General features: G+C 49.5%; 1 protein-coding gene across 2 annotated transcripts in view; it reads left to right on the forward strand.

The window, feature by feature from the left end:
- LOC144177719 (cyanocobalamin reductase / alkylcobalamin dealkylase-like) overlaps nt 1-13,833 on the forward strand; it is a 36,119-nt gene extending 22,286 nt beyond the window's left edge. For both annotated transcript variants that reach the window (XM_077705292.1, XM_077705293.1), the window contains one exon: nt 11,171-13,833. In XM_077705292.1, the coding sequence (XP_077561418.1) occupies nt 11,171-11,494 (324 nt within the window). In that variant the 3' untranslated portion in view covers nt 11,495-13,833. The remainder of the gene's footprint in view (nt 1-11,170) is intronic.
- Nucleotides 13,834-18,562: the final 4,729 nt, after the last annotated feature.

The raw sequence follows: 18,562 nt of genomic DNA on the forward strand, positions 1-18,562 counted from the left end.
CCCCCCCCCCCCCCCTCTGGGTATGGCAGTGGCTACGAGTGTGCCACTCCTTCCCGAGACGACTTGCAGATCCCGCCATCGCTGCCTTGAGAATTGATGAGGAAGAGCATGGTGGAAGTCTAGAATGCTGAGAATGACTTGGCATCTACCACTCGCCGCGAAGGCGACAACGACCTCTTCGATGCATATGATATACACCTCGAGCTTCGCGATCGCTGCGCCGCCTGCCACCGCTTCTCCGCGGCGTTCACGGGATGTGCGCTGCGTGGCTGATAGGGGCTGATGCAGTGTTTTGGTTCTGTTTCGCTTCTTTTCGCCTTTCCGCGCCCTAAAAAAACTTGTTATGGTGATGTCTGTTAGCAAAGAGTACGTTTAGGTCACTGAAAAAGCAGCTGCGTCTTCGTAGAGCATGCGATCACCTGTAAGATCTACCCGGGGACACGGTTCTGCGCGCTTCGTCGCCGCACTTCCGGTCGTCGGCGACGGTAGCAGCATATCACCCCTGTCACCTCCAAATACGTCAGGCACAATGAATTCTACTGTCGCCTCGTTTAGGCCTAATACTGGCACAGTGAGAGGTTGGCTTTATTCTGCAGCGTGGACAACGAATGCGGCTTCGTTTCGAATATATACGTCGCAGAAAAATATGTTTCGGGGATGTGATTAGCCAATCCCGGACAATAACTTATGCCTTTTATCAGAATTTAAACCATGCGAAAATGCTACGTATATTCGAAGCCTGTACGTCGTTAAATATGTGCCCACACACGCCTTATAGCAAGAACCAAGGCAATCTAATGTGAAACCACGGAAAAATACATGCTATGCAAGTGCGGAAGAAACATAATAGCTCTAACGGAAATGAAAAAAAAAATACAGTGCAGCTTCTGACATGCTAAAGATGTTCGTCGATACTTAAAGGAGCCATGAAGACAAAATACAAGTTGGGTTTATTAGAAAGACTGCTTAGTCCCGATAACAATGATACCAATATCATCGCAATCTTCGAACAAATAACGGAGGTATTAAAGGAAACATGTGAAGCAGTCGCGGCGCCCTAGCCAATTTCCCGCATTTTTTCTATGACGTCACAGAACCTTGTTTGTGCGATTGGCGGCCGCCTAACTGACCTGTCGCGACGACACATGACTGTACGTCTGTAATGGGGCCTCTAGTTTCATTTGACCGCATCACTTGAATGCTAACGTGCAGTTAACGCACCGAAAATTATGTTTTAATGTTGTCCCGTATGACGTCATTCTTGCTCATAACACATCACTGTGGCGCAAATTTTGAAAGTTTTTAAATACTTCTTGCTTTTTCTTTCGTTAAAAAACACCTTTTGGGGTTGTGATGGAGCTGAGTGAGATACTGAATCCTAGTTCTTTCAAATTAAACGAAGTTGTATTTTCTCTTCATGGCTCCTTTAAGCCAGGTAGGGTTCACCAGACCAACATACTATATGCGAAATGCACTGCTATTTCACGAGACATAGGGGGGGGGGGGTAGGGGAGGGGGATGCTGTGTACAAATCCGGAGCAGAATCAAGCAACAAACGTTTTAGTAATCACACACACAAATCTCGCGTTCACTGTCGTTTTGTTTTTTGACTTCAACGAACAGCTGATCGTTCGGCGGACGCATTTTTGGAAGTATAAAGGGTAGGCATGCAGTTCACAAGTGATGAAAAGTGTCGTTGGAGGAGTGTGGTATGTGATGAGGCCCTCTGATTTCAGTTTCTCCTTTATTCTGCAAGCTCCCTGTGCCATGTGACGATATTTCGAAGAAGCGTTTAGTCGCGGCGCAGATTATGTATGCTAAGCCCATCTGCACGCTGCTCGCAGAGGATATATGTAGCAGATGAATGTTTGCGGGCGCTCACCTCGCGACAAGACGACTCTTTGTTGTGTGCTGATCCCCGAATATAATTCTGCATTATCCATCGTACTTACGTTGAATATTCCCGAAATTAACACGCATTGGCTTCTAAATGGTGTTGATCAATATCTGAGGTATATTATTGGGAAAAGTAACTGGCGTGCTGTCAGGTATGAGTGTTCTGCTGGATATGTAAGCGCACAAAACTGATTTACATCGTAGTGTATACCCGTAGCATGAGCATCTTAGGAACCAGTGGTTACGGAGACACTGCTAGTAATTTTAGGGCAGTGTAACTACAATCAGGTCCATGCATACGCCGGTTCTGCGACGCTGGCGTGTGACACACACCTGGCGCTTATACAGACCGAATATACCACACTAAGATCGCGTCAGAAACATTTACACTCTCACAAACACACCCCATTTGCAAACAGAGTGACTGCTCCACATAAACATGGATTTCCAACGTCCGCAAACGCTAAATCTCAGTCGTGAATATGCCGCAGAAGCAGTGGCGACAGTGGGGAGCGAGATGGAGACTCCCGCATCTGCTTTCGAAACGGGCCGCTAGGGGGATTTCAATGGCGTCCCTACAGGCTGCGCTCGAGGCGTATAGCTCCGCAATATATATGCAAATAAACAATGATACTGAAAACTTAACTATGCGTCCCGCAATGCCAACCTGCAAGAGCTTCGCCATTGAAGTATTTCGCGTGAATGCCAGCTTCCCGAATTTTTTCACAAATGAAGAATTAAAAAAAATATGTGAAAATCAGCCTACTTCACGCAAGGTTTCACTGCATTCAGTTTCTCCTCATTACCTTCTGGCACCTTAAGTAGAAAGGCAATAAAACCGTACAACTGTTGCCGTCAGGGCAGCAGAAAATGCTCTGGGCAGCCAATCTGTGGCACATCACCCATTGACCAGCGAATTTCTGCCACCGCTTTAGCGCGCAAACGTGTTACTCTGAATGTGCGAGTTAGCTTTTGTTTGTTTGTTTGTTTGCTCCGTCGTCTTCTTTGCTGTCGACTGCATCGTGCTCCGAATGTGAGAACGACGCGAGACAGCCCACAACGCACGACGAAGCTGGCCGCGGCGAAGGCAGGCTGAGCGCGGGCAGGACGCCCCGGCCGGTTGTGGCTACCGCGCCTCGACGGGCAGCGCCACATTTTCCTGCGCACCTGGTGTCATCGGTGCGCAAGGGAGTCACGCGCAGCCGAAGAAATGTGCCGCGGTACTCGCACCTCCCCATTGTAGCCCAACTTTGTTCACATGTGGTCGGGACAATGCGTTGAAAACTGAACATAGTAATATTCTGCTTTTCACAGCTCTCTTGGCATCATGGCGTCGTCGAAACCCAAGAATAAGTATTTGCAATGTTTCTCGAAGTGTTGTACTTCAGAATTCCCGTGTTTCGCGCCATCCAGGAAAGGCGAACAGTTCAGATTTTGCACGACTTGCGCATGCGACGTGAGCGTGGCACCAAGGCTTCCTTCCTGCTGCTGAGAAGCAGAGGACTGCGAGAAACTTATTGGGCAACAGCAACGAAGGCAGTGTTGCGCGTGCAGAGTGCCTTTTCACTGGATTTGTTATCGAGCACAATTTGCCGCTCAGCCTGAGTGATCGCGTTGGGCCACTTCTGCGCGAGATGTTTCCCAAGTGCGAAGAGGCGAAGCGCTGCGGGTGCGGCAGAACGAAGACAACTGCCATTGTCGGTGGAGTGGCTACAGAGGCGCAAGCTGCAACGGTGGAAAGCTCGTGTTTTCGCGCTTGCTGTTGACGGCAGCAACGACACCTCCTCGCAGCTTTACCCCGTGGTGGCAACCTGCTATGTGGAGAAATGCGGGCAGGTTGAAAGTAAGCTGTTGTGCATGCAGGAACTTCGAGGCCGAAAAATTGGCAACCTCGTGCTCGTGCTATTGCTTGGCAACCTTGTACGTAGACTAGACATCGCATGTGCTGCATTAAAAAAAAAGCCCCCCCGCTCTGAGCCTCCCGATTTTCGAAGTCCCCAGGTATGCAGCAGCCAAACCCTTCATGCAGCTCGCACAACGTTCCTCAACCCTTGCCTGGCAGCTCAACAATTTTGTGGACCGCAGTGATGGGCTGCTTGCGTAGCGTCTCAGCTAAACAACACCAGGATATTCATATGGCGGGTTCCTCATGCCTGCTTGTACGTGTTTAAAAAATGTCGATTCACTTACTTTTAAGAATTCCTGGAAACCAGAGGCAGAATTCCGTCGTGGTGGAAAATGTCAGAAAAACGCAAACCGCTAGATTTTTGTCAACAAGGAATCAACTGGCACCCTGTGTCATCTTATTTACCAACTGGAATGAAGAACATCTGTCCTGTTGCAGCTAAACTCAGCGAAATAAGCTTACTTTAGGCGCGCGTTTTGAATAGGAGTGGTTTTCCCTTGGGCCTACAATATTGTTGATCTGCGGGTTAAAGGGTTAAGAATATAAGGTCGAGAATATTTGAAGTTGCTCCCTGAACACGTGTCGGTTGGTCGACTACTTCGTGAAGCTTAAAGCGCAGGTCGATGACGACCTCTGATCATGCGGAATGAAAATCATAAGATTGCCAGTTGACATCGGGAAGGTTGAAATCGCCCAACAAGATGAATCTTGTGTTTTGTATGTTTCAGTGATGTGATAGCTGCGCCGAGAGGTAAATCCTGCTACATACTGCTACAAGGACTCTGATTTCACGCAATCTGTACCAATCTTGCGCCGAAGCTTCGTTTCGACGGGCTTCCTCGATGTGGCGTGCTCTTCACGCCACGAGCGTTGAATAGGAGGGAATCTTGGAGTGTTTTCTGCTCGTGAAAACGCGCCGCACACGCCACAGGCACGCTGACGCTGCCACGGAACACCCGCACGCTGTGCGCAGCCGGCCGCGGCTTCGGCCGCGAAGTGGTGTGGGGATCTCGAACAACTGTGTCTAACAGCTCTCTAAAATGCTGCTCAAGGCACGCACGAAGTTGCTTGTGCGGTAAACGAGCTTGTAATGGGGGCAAAAACGGTACTATAAACCATCATCCGCGCCGCTAGTGAAAACGCCCATGCAATATCTGCCGGGGTAGTAAACCTAAAAAACATCTCTGTCTGAGCCAGCTGGCTGTCTCAAGCGCTTCGAAACTTCCGTCATGAGGTGCGCGCCTCCCCATTTGGGCAAGTCGGCAAGCTTCTCCCACTGTCGCGCGCGTCGCGCGTCAGTTTCTGACCGACTTAGAAGGCGCCGCCGGCGCGACATCGTTGATGCGGGCGTGAAAATATCATGCTCGCAGCGCCGACGCGCACGAATCGCGTGTAGAAACGCCCTATGGGGTTCACGCTTTACTATCTGCTTTGCAATAAAGCTTGGCGAGCTAGCACAGGACCGGGATAATTGGAGATTAATGGGAGAGGCCTTTGTCCTGCAGTGGGCGTAGATAGGCTGGTGATGATTATGATGATGACGACGGCGAGGATGATGATAGCTTGGCAGGAGTTCACGTGACTAACTCCGAAGGGTCGAGATGGAGAGGGCATTGCATGGGTAGCTAGCGGGAAAGGGGAAAGGGACGAAAGTTCAAGGTGGCTTAATTTCGGACCGGCTGTAAGCCGGTTCATTGAACAGTTTTGAGCTTCTAAGAAAGTTATCTTGCCTGACTCAACATGTTGTTCAGGAGGAACGCTACAGGAGCGCTTCAGGAAAGCATTTTATGATAAAACTTTCTTTGCAAAGCTACTCATCGTGAAGAATGTGGTCGACAATTTTACTGATTTTTTTGTCTTAGTTTCAAATAAGTGAGCCGTTGGTCCACCTACTCAGTCATCATAGGTGACCCTCTTTCACAAGCTAGGTGGGCACTTCATGAAGACCGAGTCTTACCGCTCAAAAAAGCCAGAGAGTTGCCGTTGCACACCTAGTCCCCTGCAGATTGAGAAGCGAGCGTAAAAGTCGGAGAGGACATGTAGCATGCGATTTCGTCTTGGGAACCCGGGGAGAAACAGACATTTAGGCTGGGCGCTAGAAGCTTTTACATAAAATGCACTCTGCACATTCTGTCGTGTGTCACTGTGTTCCGTTCATTATGGTTTTACGAAACGTTCTGTAGCCTACCGATTGGAATGCTACTCCGATAGTCATCTTTTAAATAAAACTTCATCTGCTGGCTCATGCAGTGAGTGCATGTACACACTCGCACGAACTCTTTCGGTGCTTGTCTTGAGGCATTCCATAGTCACTGCTAAAAGACATCTGTGCGGCAGAAACTCATCCGCACTGAAGGCATTTTACTTGTTTAAACATTTCTGCGTGCCCAGGATGCTGCTTCTGGGTCTCCTCTCGGTTGTTTTGCTCCCCTTCTAGCAATATTTCTCAAATCTGAATGTTCGTTCTGGCTGCTCCAAAAGCCGATTTCGCTGCTTCAAAACCAACTTTTGGCTGCTCCGAAAGCTGCTGCAAAGTGACTCGACCCAATCACATCACTGATGTTTGATATCGATATTATGATTGTTATCATGATATCTTATCATATCATGATTTGATATCATGATTGTCAGGATTGGATGATGAAGTTGTCTTCTGTAAATGGAGTGCTGTTAGGTACAAAGTTGCGGAGTGTGTTTTCACATTCTTTGGTGAGGTGTTTTGGTAGCAAGTGCTCATTCGTTGACAGGGAAATTTCAGTGCTGCCCTTAGAACATGGTGGGCCTGGCATCCTGAAGTTCAGTTGGTTTTCTGTGCTGAAGCTGCATCTCGCTGTGCCTAGCAGAGGGTAAGGATGATTTGGAACAGCACCAGGTGTGAAATGTTCACTTGCGGGCACTTTTGTTTTTTTTTTGTCTGTGGTAACAACACAGCCATCGCAACCGCAAGTTGAACCAGCGACGCCTTGTTCAGTAGCGCTATGTCGTTGCCCCTTGCCCTGTGCGGCACGTATCCCAAAATGAAGTTTTACACACGAAGCCCGCAATAACGAAACCGCCGGGGAAAGCCAAAAAATCCGCGTTTGCGGAAATTTTATTGCCGCGAGAAAGAAACATAAACAGCAAAGAAATCGCCCACAAACCAAAAATTTATCGTTTTGCGAGCCTTACCTTGCAGGGCTCAGCTTTCACACTACAAGAAGGGGTTCATTGCTAGTCGTCGTGCTGTGTGCGCGCCTAAGAACGACTGAATCGTGTCAAGCACATCCAAAACTCCTTGCGGGTCTGCTTTGCGCATTTTCTCCTTGGTCCTCGGCACCGAGCATGTGCAAGCATGCACAGTCCGGCTTCTTCTGCTGACAAGCTCTGCCAGAGAGCAGCACCTCGTGGTTCCAGTGCTTTGCTGACGTCTGGAGAGGTGCAGCGCCGTCATTGTTTTGTTTTGCGCACGTGCGCCACTGCAGAGTGGCGTCCTTGCTTTTCAAAATGGTACAGGGAACTGCGGGCGGTTCCACACTTGTCAACGCTATCCACTCTTCTACCTTCCTCCACTTGGGGCAATAACGGAGCCTTATCTTGTAGCAATAAAAACTTCCGCTTTTGGGCTGGCGGAGGCAAGCATATCATGAGAGCAAATTCGCCACATGCACAAGGAACGCACAGGCACTGTTGAGCGGTAGCCGGCTAGCATAGCCCGAGCCATAGCTGCGCCGTAAACTATACAGTTTCCTACTACGTACACTTGTGAGGAATCTGGCACTAGCGTCTATGTGGCTCGCATCACGGCCGCCTGAGTCGTCAAGGGCCGTCGTTATGTCATGCACTCGCCTTAGTTTCGCCATTGGCTTGGATATTGAAACGTTTCAGTGGCCCTATATTCGAACGCAGTGCCACAAAAATGCCAAGAATGGTGTGTTATTATACAAGTGAAAAATAAAACAGGCTGTTTTAAAGCTAAGGAAAAAGGCAGTAGAGCTTATCTTTGCCAGAACAGTTGTTCCTGCTATTCTGCAGGCCAGGCAGGAAGTAAACAACAATCTTAATATTTTCGGGGAAAATCATGAGGCTCATATTTCATTATTGTACCGTTACTTCAGGTGATACGTTGTTTAAAGCTTGGAAATGTTTTTGAGTGTGCCTGTGGAAACGTCCCCTTCGAGGTGAACCCGTGCATTGACCATCTGCTACAGTTTAACGAAACATGTGGAGCTGAGTGAGTTGGTTCATGCTGGAAGAGGAAAGCCAACGTGGCGTTAAGCAGTTGTGGATTGAAGACGAGATAAGGCGCCCGTATCTGTCGTACGTTGTTTGGTTTTTTCTTTTTCGTCAGCTGCAACTTTCGTGGCGGCAGTCGTACGCTCCTTTGGCTCCGGCATGACCAACATTAGGTACGATCACACGCTGCCTGCTCTTTCAACAAACACTCAGTTACCACCGGTCACGGCTGCAACAGAGCAGGGAGGATTTCGGCTACCTCGTAGCTCGTAGACGTGTTAATGCATAGTGAAGAAAGCAAATGCCGAAAACCGCTTAAGAATGCAGTTGTCATGCCAAGCCCAAGCCAAAAGCGGGGGTCTTCCCAAAACCCCCATGAAGACATGGATTCCCAGGTGCAGTTTCCTCCCTACTATACCTACTAAGAAATGCCATGGCCGTAAACCACCATGTGTCATCCCTAGAAATGTCACTGTGAGGGTGCCTCCGTGGCTGCCTGCTGATGGCCTGCTGCATGTGGCTGCACAGTGTTTTTTGTGAACAAATAAGGCAGCGGCCATGCAAGCACGCTGTGGCAGCTAAGTCTGAAAAACAAATGTATTTGAGCACTTTTTGGACACTGTTGGCCTTAAATGCAGACTTGCGGTGCATTTCGTTAATGCATGATTGCTTTCCAAAAACATTTTGTTGCCGTTAGATATGAAGTGCATGGGCTTGTATGGACATTTGCCAGGGATCTGAAAATATGTCGTCGCTGGAATTTCCTGCTTGTGAAATTTTGTTATTGGGGGATTTGACTGTACATACTTACGCTGCTCACATTTTTTGACAACAAATGCAGTGCTGCTACAGCAGTTGTTATAAATGCAGTCTATGCCTGTCACAATGGACCCTCTTAATCTGGGAAAAAGACGTCCACCGTTAGATGCTATTGTGTGAGCTGTGAAGGGGCATTTTTGGGCTCTGCTTCCACTAGGGGTTGAAGTGTGAGCAAGTACTGAAACTCCCTCGCAGTAAGGAAAAACCAGCTTGATGCCACAACAGGCCGGAGATGTTTTCACCGGAAGGCCTGCGCTCCCCCATTGCAGCAACAGAGCCTGCCCAATGAGATGACAGCCTGTGCTTGCAAGCGAGTGCCGAAACTTTAGGGTCTGCAGAGGCAGACTACAGCTTTGTTTAGTTTGAAAGGATGAGCTCCACCCCAGCAGCTGCGAAAGGCCTTCCAAATTTTGTTGCGCTGCAGTGACGCAGGGGTGGAACTGCTGCGCCAATTGCGCCATTGTACGCCAGTTTGCCCTGCTGCGCCAAGCTGCGCAGAAACTGCAATTTGTGCGATTATTCTCCATTGAGAGCATACAACGCCAAATTTAGCCGAGTCTTGTCGTCATTCGGGCAACACTGAGCACTGGCTACACAATAGACGCAGCCGCATCCATAGCCACGGCAGTTCGGTGCACTCATGTTTCCCTCATGGCTGATCAACGAGAAGTCAAGCCTCCAAAGCCGACTGTCGTCTCTCAAAGCTCTACTTGCAAGTTCACAAGAGCTTATAAGCAAAGGTCTGGCTGCCAAGGACATGAACAAAGTGGAGAGTGGCAATATTTTGCTGGGGTATGTGAACTCTAAACTGCCCTCTGTGCTTAAGCGAATCAAAACAGTTGACTTGTCTCTTCAGTCTACGAAGGATAACTGAATCCTTGTTAAAGTGGTGTTTGTGTGCAGATCTCATTACGTGGCTGTGTTATGTTTTTGTGTTTAGCGGCAAGGTACTGCAAGCCAATTGCCACCTGCGGTTCTTTTGGCACTGGTGTTTACTCTTGCACATTGTCGTAGTGATCTATGTAAGTGGTGTTGCAGTGAAGTGCAATAGCGTGGTTAAGTACACATAAAGCTTTCGCCCATTATGCTGTGCTTTCAGTCTGTTTTCAACTGAAATTATTAGCCTAAGGCAACTGCTGTTTCTAGTATCTGCCATTTCATTTTTATTTCATGAAGTTGAGCAAAAAATTTTTCGATTTATTGCGCTCCTTCTAAATAATTCTGGCCAATTCTATTTTTCGTGCAGTTTTTGGAATTAGTTGCTATTAAAAGTGCGCTCAGCTGCATTATTTAAGGCCGTACAGTGGCCAAAGGACCGAAGGACCGACCAGAGTTACTCAATATAGACAGTTGCGAAACTCCGCTTCAGAATCCGGGCGGCGCTAGCCCCCCCACTCCGTGGAAGCTGAGGGGCAAGTCGACGCGCGCGGCACCTAGGAGATGAAAACGGAACTTCACTAAACTATTATTATTCAAAATTCTTCTGTAAAATAAAGATTGCTTTTTAAATTAAAACACAATAATTACGTAAAATTTACTTGTGTTTTTGCGGCTTTTCTTTTTATGACTTACGGCAGCAGCCGCAAGCACTTGAGTACTGCTTCAACGTCCTGCCGACAGACGACAGGCTAGTCAACTTGCCCCGTGCTTGCCCCGGCGCAGGGGGGCAACCGAAGACCGGCTTTCGATACATGGGGCCTATGGGGAGTTTCGCAACTGTCTATATCCAGTAACTCTGGGACCGACGAGTGGCTCCGTCCGGGCGTAGTGGCAACACTACATCTGTTGCCGGCATTTAATAAAGTCTTTTTCACTCACTCACTCACTTAAGGCCGTCAGTGTGCTCCAAAAGTGCTCCGAAATAGCCCCTAAATTGCTCCAAACCTGCTCCAAAAAGATTTTTGCTGCTCCAAAGCTGCTTCAAAATAAGACTTTTGCTGCTCCCGTGCCTGCACCAAAAAGCTAGACCCTGCTTCCACCCCTGAGTGACACCGTGTGGGCCAGCACTGAGTTGTGTTGAGCGCACATTAGCATTCGCGTGATACGGGATGCGGTGAAGTGGAACTGGAGGTGGCCCCGCCGCATTTTCCGCACCCATGTTCCTGGCTGTGGCTTTGGCTGCCGGCCGGCATTCTGTGACGTCGCTGCACAGCGGCTGGGGAGTCGCCACTGCTTCGCGTGCTCTCCTTGACGTTTCCAAAACTATTCGTTGGCAGTGTGCGGTAGAACTGGTGTCCTCCTTGTGGGGAAGCAGCACGGATTCTAAGGAACCAAACCCGTGGCCCCCTTGACGTTCTCGCGAGGCTGACACGTGCGTGTTGGGGGCGTGTGTTGCAGAAGCTGCTGGGCGTGTGCATCCACCCCAAGTTTGGCGGCTGGTTTGCCCTCCGTGGTGTGCTCATCTTCCGCGATGTCCTGGCCCCCGAACTGGAGCGGAGGCAGCCGGCGGACGTGGTCAGTTCGGACGCGCAGCGCACCGACCTGGTGCGGCTGTTCAACTTCTTCTGGCGCGACGGCCGCTACCGGGACGTCATCGAGGTGCAGGAGCGCTACTCTCCCAGGCAGCAGCAGTACTTCAACACCCTGCCCAGCCAGCGCTGGCAGCTCATCGAGCAGTGGCGCCAGGAGGCAGCGTGCGACCACGTGGGGGCCGACCGGTGACGCTGGCCGCTGGCCGGCCAAAGTCGTCTCTCGCAGTGGCACCTCGGCCAGTTGCGGGACGGACAGCGCTGCTCCCTGCTGGTCGGTGTTTGCAGGGCTACTCACCATGGATCATTGGGATTGGCGTTGGACACATGTGGTGCTTCCCGTGGGAGTGACTAGCATAGAAATTATTTGAAGGCGGCATTGTGCGCAGCATCTGTGATGTGGAATGGACCTTGCAAGCGAGTGCCGGTAGTCGACTGTTGCCTGGAACGGGCGCCAAAGTGCGCACGACCAACGGCGATGTCAAGCGGTTGTTTGCCTGGGTTCGGGCAGGCGCTCGTTGCAGAAGTGTTGTCTGGAAACAAATCCTTCTTTTCAGATCCCTCGGCAGGCGGAAGTAGTGTTGTGGAAGCAGGTGTTTTCTTGTGCACGGGCAGATTTGTTTTGGTTTGCTTGCCAGATGTGAGTGTGGCAGCTTGCACAGCTGCCCTTGCGTCAGCCGGCACCTGCAGCTGTCGCTGTTTGTGCGGAGAGCGTTTCGAGCTAGCGGGGCGGCACAGTCCTTTACGGGTGTGCTAACGGAGCCGCGCTGTGGTGTGCACCAAGGACCGAGAGTGAGGGCTGACGTGGGAGTTTACCCGAGCGTTCTGTGCAGCAGACCAAAACCAAATGTGCATGGCCACCGAGCGTGGAATGCGGCCGTCTAGCAGTGGCAAGCCGAGTTGCCGTCACAGCACGTGGATGCGAGGCTGCAAAGGTTGCACTGTCTTGCAGTGCAGCTCGCTCGGCAATGCCACCGGTGCTACCCACAGGCTGGATGCACAGCACAGCCAACTGCCAGCCTGTCGTGGCTGCAACGCGGGTTTGCAATGGCTGCAGTGTTGTTGAAATGTGGCGCATCTATGCCGCTACGAACGGGATGTGCTTCTTCCCAGTGGGAGCTTTGGGGGTGGCCCCAAGGCTTGCACTTGCATTCATTTGGGGAGACGCATTGTGTGGAGTGAATGCACATCACGTTGCAGGTAACGGCACCGTGCGTTGCGCGCAAAACGGAATTGTAGCGAAAGGAATAGTGCCTGGAAGTGGTGGATGCCTGCATCAGGCGAAGCTCGAATGTGCTTGTGGCTGGTGCAAGTGTAGTGCGCTTATTCTTGCAGTGAACTAGAACCGTAGGGGAACATTTCTCTTAAAATTAGCATTTGCCTCATTATGCTGCCAAATTTAATGCTCCAGTCAGTGTCTATTTCGACTGAAGGCAAGCCAACTTTCTCCTCACCGTCGAATCAGTGGCAGTCGACCTTAATAATTAGCACTAATGGTGGAATGTAAGGCAAATTACAAGTGCAGCCGATAGCGGCTCTGTGAGTGGAGCATTAGCGGAAGAAAGCTAGCCAACTGCGTTGTTGTTGTTGCACCTAGCAAGAACTGCATTTGCAACATTGTGCACCATTAACGTTCAGGCCACATCGGATGACAACCTGTGTGTGATCTCAGAATGCATTTACTCTGTGGGCTCCCTTGCTGTGTGCTTGGGGTGGTCTTTGGGTCAGCCATTGCTGCGCAGAACGCGACTGTCGCGTTGCATACAACGATGCCCAAGGGAAAAAAAGTTTCTGTTCACAGAGCCTTCTATTTTGTTGCATTTTCCCTTGTTGCAGTGGGTGTTGTGTTGTTGGGTGTTTGTTTTCTTTTTTTGTTGTTTTTACTTCTGCCCTCTGTTTCCAGCTGTGCTCAGAGGCACTGGTTGGCAATTTTATGGCTGTATAGCTGCACTGAAGTTTCACCCAAGAATGCAGTCATGGAAGCAATGTGCTCAAGCTAGCCATGCTTGCTATTCACTGAAGTTTAATCGCGAGGTTCCAGGCCATTTCAGTTTTCCCCAGTTACAGCTCGCTGCAGTGCCCAGGGGAAAGTGACCAAATTCAGGGGGTTCTCAGCTGGTGCGGCAGTAATCATGCGAATTGGGTGCACAACAGTTGCATGTAGCTGCGAACATTGTGAGCCTCTCCCTGCCTGCGCACTCTGTTGTCCACCTCTGGAGGTGGTTCTGACATGCCCGGTGATCTATTCCGTCGATCTGTCCACGCTGGAGTGTCGTACGTGCCTGCCGAAAGACCTCGGCCTGGTTGGACGGAGCTGAGCCCTGCTCGAGAATCCTGTCTTGGGGAGCAATGTTTGTACGAGTGCAGTGGCTGTCTTGCCGACTCGTTTTGAGTCCGTATTCATTAACTCAACTGTTAAGTCCGCTGCTCGCACAAGTTCTGTTTTCAGACTTTGAAGATCTTTGTCAAGTCTTTCGCAAGTTTATTAAACAGAAAGCTTCTATGAGAGTAAAAATGTTCTCATTGCAAAAAGTGGGGTGCAACTGTGGTGTGTTCCAGCCGAAAGAAAAGGTGGCAGCGCTGTGAATACTTCGATTTGCTTTGGTACACACTTGCACTGTTTGGGTTATTCAAGTAGAAAAGTCTCGGTGCAGGGCACACCGTGCTTTTCTTGTGCGCTGACGCTGTTACGTTGTGGGCAACGAAGGGCAGCGACGGAGTGCACGTTGCAAGCCGGAGTCTGGCTCTCCTAAAAAGTCGGAGCTCCTGGCAGTGCGTTACGTGCCTGGGAGACAAGCCAAGGATACACCAGTCCCAATAGAAGCCCACATGAAGAACGCACTAGTACCCGAAGTACAAGCGATCAGGATACTAGGGATGTGCTTGCAAAGCAATGGCCACCACTGTCAGTAAACTGGCAGCTTGCCTGCACCAGACGAACAGTTTAATTCGCCGCATAGCGAACAAACACACGGGGAATGAAAGAAATAGACCTCACGAGGCTAGCTCAAGCCTTTGTTCTCAGTCGCTTTGTCTGCTGCCTTCCATACCTCAGTTTACACAAGGGGCAGAGAAGGAGAAAGTAAACTGTTTGATTAGGCAATCAAACAAAGCAGCTTTGGACTTGCAGAGGTGCACTCTGACTGATAAACTCCTGAAAATTGGCATCCACAGTACCCTCGAAGAATTAATAGAGGCACATAGAATCCCTCAATATGGAAGATTATGAAAGACCACTGCAGGACAGTACATCTTAAAGGACCTAAGTATATCTTGTGAAGGAACCAAGGGTGAACACGGTCCCTAGAGATATATTTAAGCACGTCACTATTAACTCCATTCCTAAAAATATGCACCCTATTCATCACAAGGAAAGGAGAAATGCCAGAGCGAAAGCACTTGAAAAACTGTTTAAACACCGCGAGGAGGTAGTCTACGTGGATGCAGCCGAATACAAAGTGCAGGACAAAGTGCCTTTGCAGTTGCAGCCGTCGATAACAAAGTCAAGCACGTCACCGCAGCCACTGTTCATGGCAGGCGGCCGGAAGAAGCGGAAGAGTTTCTGTTGCAATTATTAGTACCCAAGCAAAATTGATCTTCAGCGACTCCAAAACAGCTGTGCGTAATTTTGTGAAAAACAAAATTCACGAAGCGGCATCTCGCATTCTAGTAAGAAATCAGTTTTAACCCCGGAAGATGCAGATTATCGGGATTCCTGCGCACTCGTACCATCCAGGGAACGAAGTGGCCCACAGTTTTGCCCGCAAACTCGCCATCAACTGGGCCAATCGTGCCTGCGAGGGTCTAAGGAGCGCACGGTTACTTTTTCAAGAGATTACACCTCACTACAGAAATCAGACTAGTTTACCCTGCCCCTCATTATTCCCCAACGAAAATCCAGCAAGCAGCACGGAGGCAATTCCAATCTCGCCTTCCTTATGGTGGCTAGAAGTCCTTCCTGAACCCTTATAAATTGGCCCCCTGATGTACCCAGGTCTGTACACCCCAAAATGCAGAATGTGTGAGGCCGAAAAAGCCGACCTAGCCCACATCCTACTTGAATGCCCCGAGCTCCAACCTGAAGCCGAATGGCATCTCTCTAACCAAATATAGTGGGAGACTGCGCGGTGGCCAGCTCCGAGCCTGAGACCCAAATTCAGGCCGTGAACTGGGCTTTGGAAGTCGCCATGAGGCAAGGTCTTCTGGCCACCTCACGGAGCCAAGAAGAAGCCCACCATTAATCAAACTCGATGATTGTTGACTAAATAAAGTTGTTCCTCCTATTCTCCTCCTTCGAGGCGACATATCGTGCATTTATTACTGCAAATTTTTAAATAGCGTGCGCGAGCGGCAATTTTGCTGTCTCATGACGACCTTAAGAAGGAGCAGCCTAGCAGACGATGGGTTCAACTGAGCGTGGTTTAATCTCAACCTGTTTTCAACTTGGGTCCCTTCACGCATACGGCGCTGACGCATAAATAGTGGGCGCTCGCTCACGCCAGTTCAAGGTTTGCCCGACTGTACATGTTTAATATTGTGTAAAGTTTTCAGTGTGTTTGTTAATGCACCCACGGGTGCCCCACTGTGCAGGCCTTAGCATCATCATCATCAAACATGAACGCATACCTTCCATCAACGTTTTTAGATTAGGTCAGTTGGCAAAGAGCGCGGCCTTCCAAGCACCGCGGCGCGGGCCGGTGCTGTCGCCGACCAGGCGGTGGCGCTGCGGTAGCGTTGAGATCGGTCTCGGCGCGTCGTCTGCTACTCCTTGCTTGGAAAGGCGCCGGTGAACGACCACCGCACGCCTTTAATGTTCTTCTTTGACATGCGAAATCCAACTTCGCTCTACTCTTACGCTTTAGTGACAAGAGCTTTACATTTTTATCGACATTATAACGAGAAAAAAGCTGTACTTAATGATGAATAAACTTTATTGGAGACCAGGTGCTGATGTTAGGGCACCCGCCCGGTGGGAGGCTTCCTTAGTCCGGGATGCCTTGGGCTATGCTGGCCATCTTAAGCTGTACTTAAGAAGAAAAAAAAAGGCAAGGCGAACACTGCACAGTCTTCGGCTGCTTCCCGTTCTATTTATTTATTTTTCCATTTAGTTTTTCCCCAGTACGGGATCCCTTATAGCTCAATAATGTTTAAAGCATAGCCGAACACGTCTTACACTTCTGAAACTGCGGGAAAGCCTACAATAGTCAGCCATCTACTTGGAATCAAGAAAAAAACGCCTCGACATTTTGATTTATGCTGTGTAAGAAAATGCAGTAGGTACGTTTTCACGAGAACATATTTACAACCCCAACAAAACTGATCAATTGAGCCGATTGGAAACCAAGTGCTGACGTGCGCGCTCACGCGCACGCGCTCAGCAAATTCTTGGTATTTTAACTGCGGACACGAAAAATTACGATTTGTTAAAGAGCTTCGCTGTTAACAAAGAATATTGAACCAATTATTAAACCAGTGTTTTTTTATTTCTTTGACAGGTATATTTGTGGTTTCTTAAAAGAAATAAACGTTTTTTCTCGGATGAGAATGCTTGTCGTACTGCTATTCTTTTTTGTTGGTTCGTAAATCTGATGGACTATCTGTTAGGGTCACAGAAACTTTCATTTATCTTCTTGTAGTCCTGATAAGCCGATTTTTTAAAGCTTTTCGCCTGGTAGTTTTTCCGCTGAGCCATCGCTTATGCTGTCTTCTGCGTTTTTTCCTGCTCGTTTCTTTTTGCAATCTGCAGATAGGATAACACTTCTCAGTTTTGACTAGTCAGAATGATTTATAAGAGGTTTAACGCGCCGACGCTTCACAGGCGATGAGGCGTGCCGTAGTGGAGGGCTCCGGATTAATTTTGACCACGCAGGGGATCTTTAACATGCGCTGAAATCTCGAACACACGGGTGTTTTCGCTTTCCGCCTCTATCAGAATAGCGGCCGCCGTGGCCGGGAATCGAACCCGAGTCCTTCCGCCCAGCAGCACGGCGCCTTAGCCACCGCGCCGGGTTGGGATCTGATCTGGATGCACCGCGAATATGTTGTGCCGCACACACTGCATGCCCTTTCACGGCAGTTGTTGCGGATGAAACGTCTGGAAACAGGTAACATTTGTTACAAGGGCTGATCTTTAGCAACAATGTAGCAAATAAATGTTGTTACATTCTTCTGCCTTGTCAGCTGGGGGTGAAATTCCCATTTTTATCGCTGTAGCTACACGGCGTAACAAGCAAACCTCTTGAATTAACTTCAACCGACAAGTTTTGCCCGACTACTGCACCCTTCTCAATGACCACAATTGCACCCAGAATCTCCGAGCTTGTAGAGGATAACCTGGGTAGGCGAAGCCTTCACATTCTACGATTGAAATGTCGGACATTTGCTGAATTCCTGCATAACCGCGAACCACAGCTCAGTTCCCAATGTACGTGCTGACATCGGCGCTTTCTACACCACTCGCGCCACTTACGCCAGTTTCCTCGTGCAAAGACCCATCATTTTGGCAGGACGCAACATAGGTGGGAACCACTGTCATCCATTTGGGTGGTTTTCGGTATGACTTTGACGTCTTTGGTGGCGACAGATGCTCAGGTATGTCAGGGAAAATACGAGGCGCCGCGCGGTCCCTCAGAGTCCACCTGCCTTACGGTATCCTTACAGTTTGACCACTCACGGCGTGTTCGTAACAGTTGACGATGTCTGAAGGCTCACAATGAATGTCACAAACGTATGTTTACAGCGTAACCACGAAGTTTTTCCGCGGAATCGCGCTTTCCCACGCCTTCAATCCGTCAGGACCCTTCGGCGCTTTGAAGAAATGCCGCTGCACGGACTTGGCCGCTTCCGAAGCATACACCGAACGGCAGCCCGGCGCGCAGCACGTCAACAAACCGCACCGACACTTCAGAGATCCACTAAAATATGTATGCACGATAACAGCACAGAGCTAATACGTTAATACAGACGTGACGAACAGGCGAGCGCCAACAGCACAGCGTAAACACATGGCCGGGGCGAGCCTCGCTCCCCAAACTAGATCTCAACGCTACGCCAGCGCCACCTCTCGGACTGGCGACAAAATGGTGCCGCCTCTCGAGGCGCAGTTTGCAAACTGACCTAATCTAAAAACGTTGCCTTCCATGCAAACAGCAGTGAGACACAAACACCCGCGCACCTCTACGTCACCGGGACTTGTTGTACAGGGTCATTGTGACTGTGTCCCTTTTGTACTGCTCTAAGACAGTGTGTTATTCAAAGGAGG

The sequence above is a fragment of the Haemaphysalis longicornis genome, unplaced genomic scaffold, assembly GCF_048455015.1.
Source record: "Haemaphysalis longicornis isolate Haplotype H1 unplaced genomic scaffold, Haemaphysalis longicornis Haplotype H1 scaffold_30, whole genome shotgun sequence".
NCBI lineage: Eukaryota > Metazoa > Arthropoda > Arachnida > Ixodida > Ixodidae > Haemaphysalis > Haemaphysalis longicornis.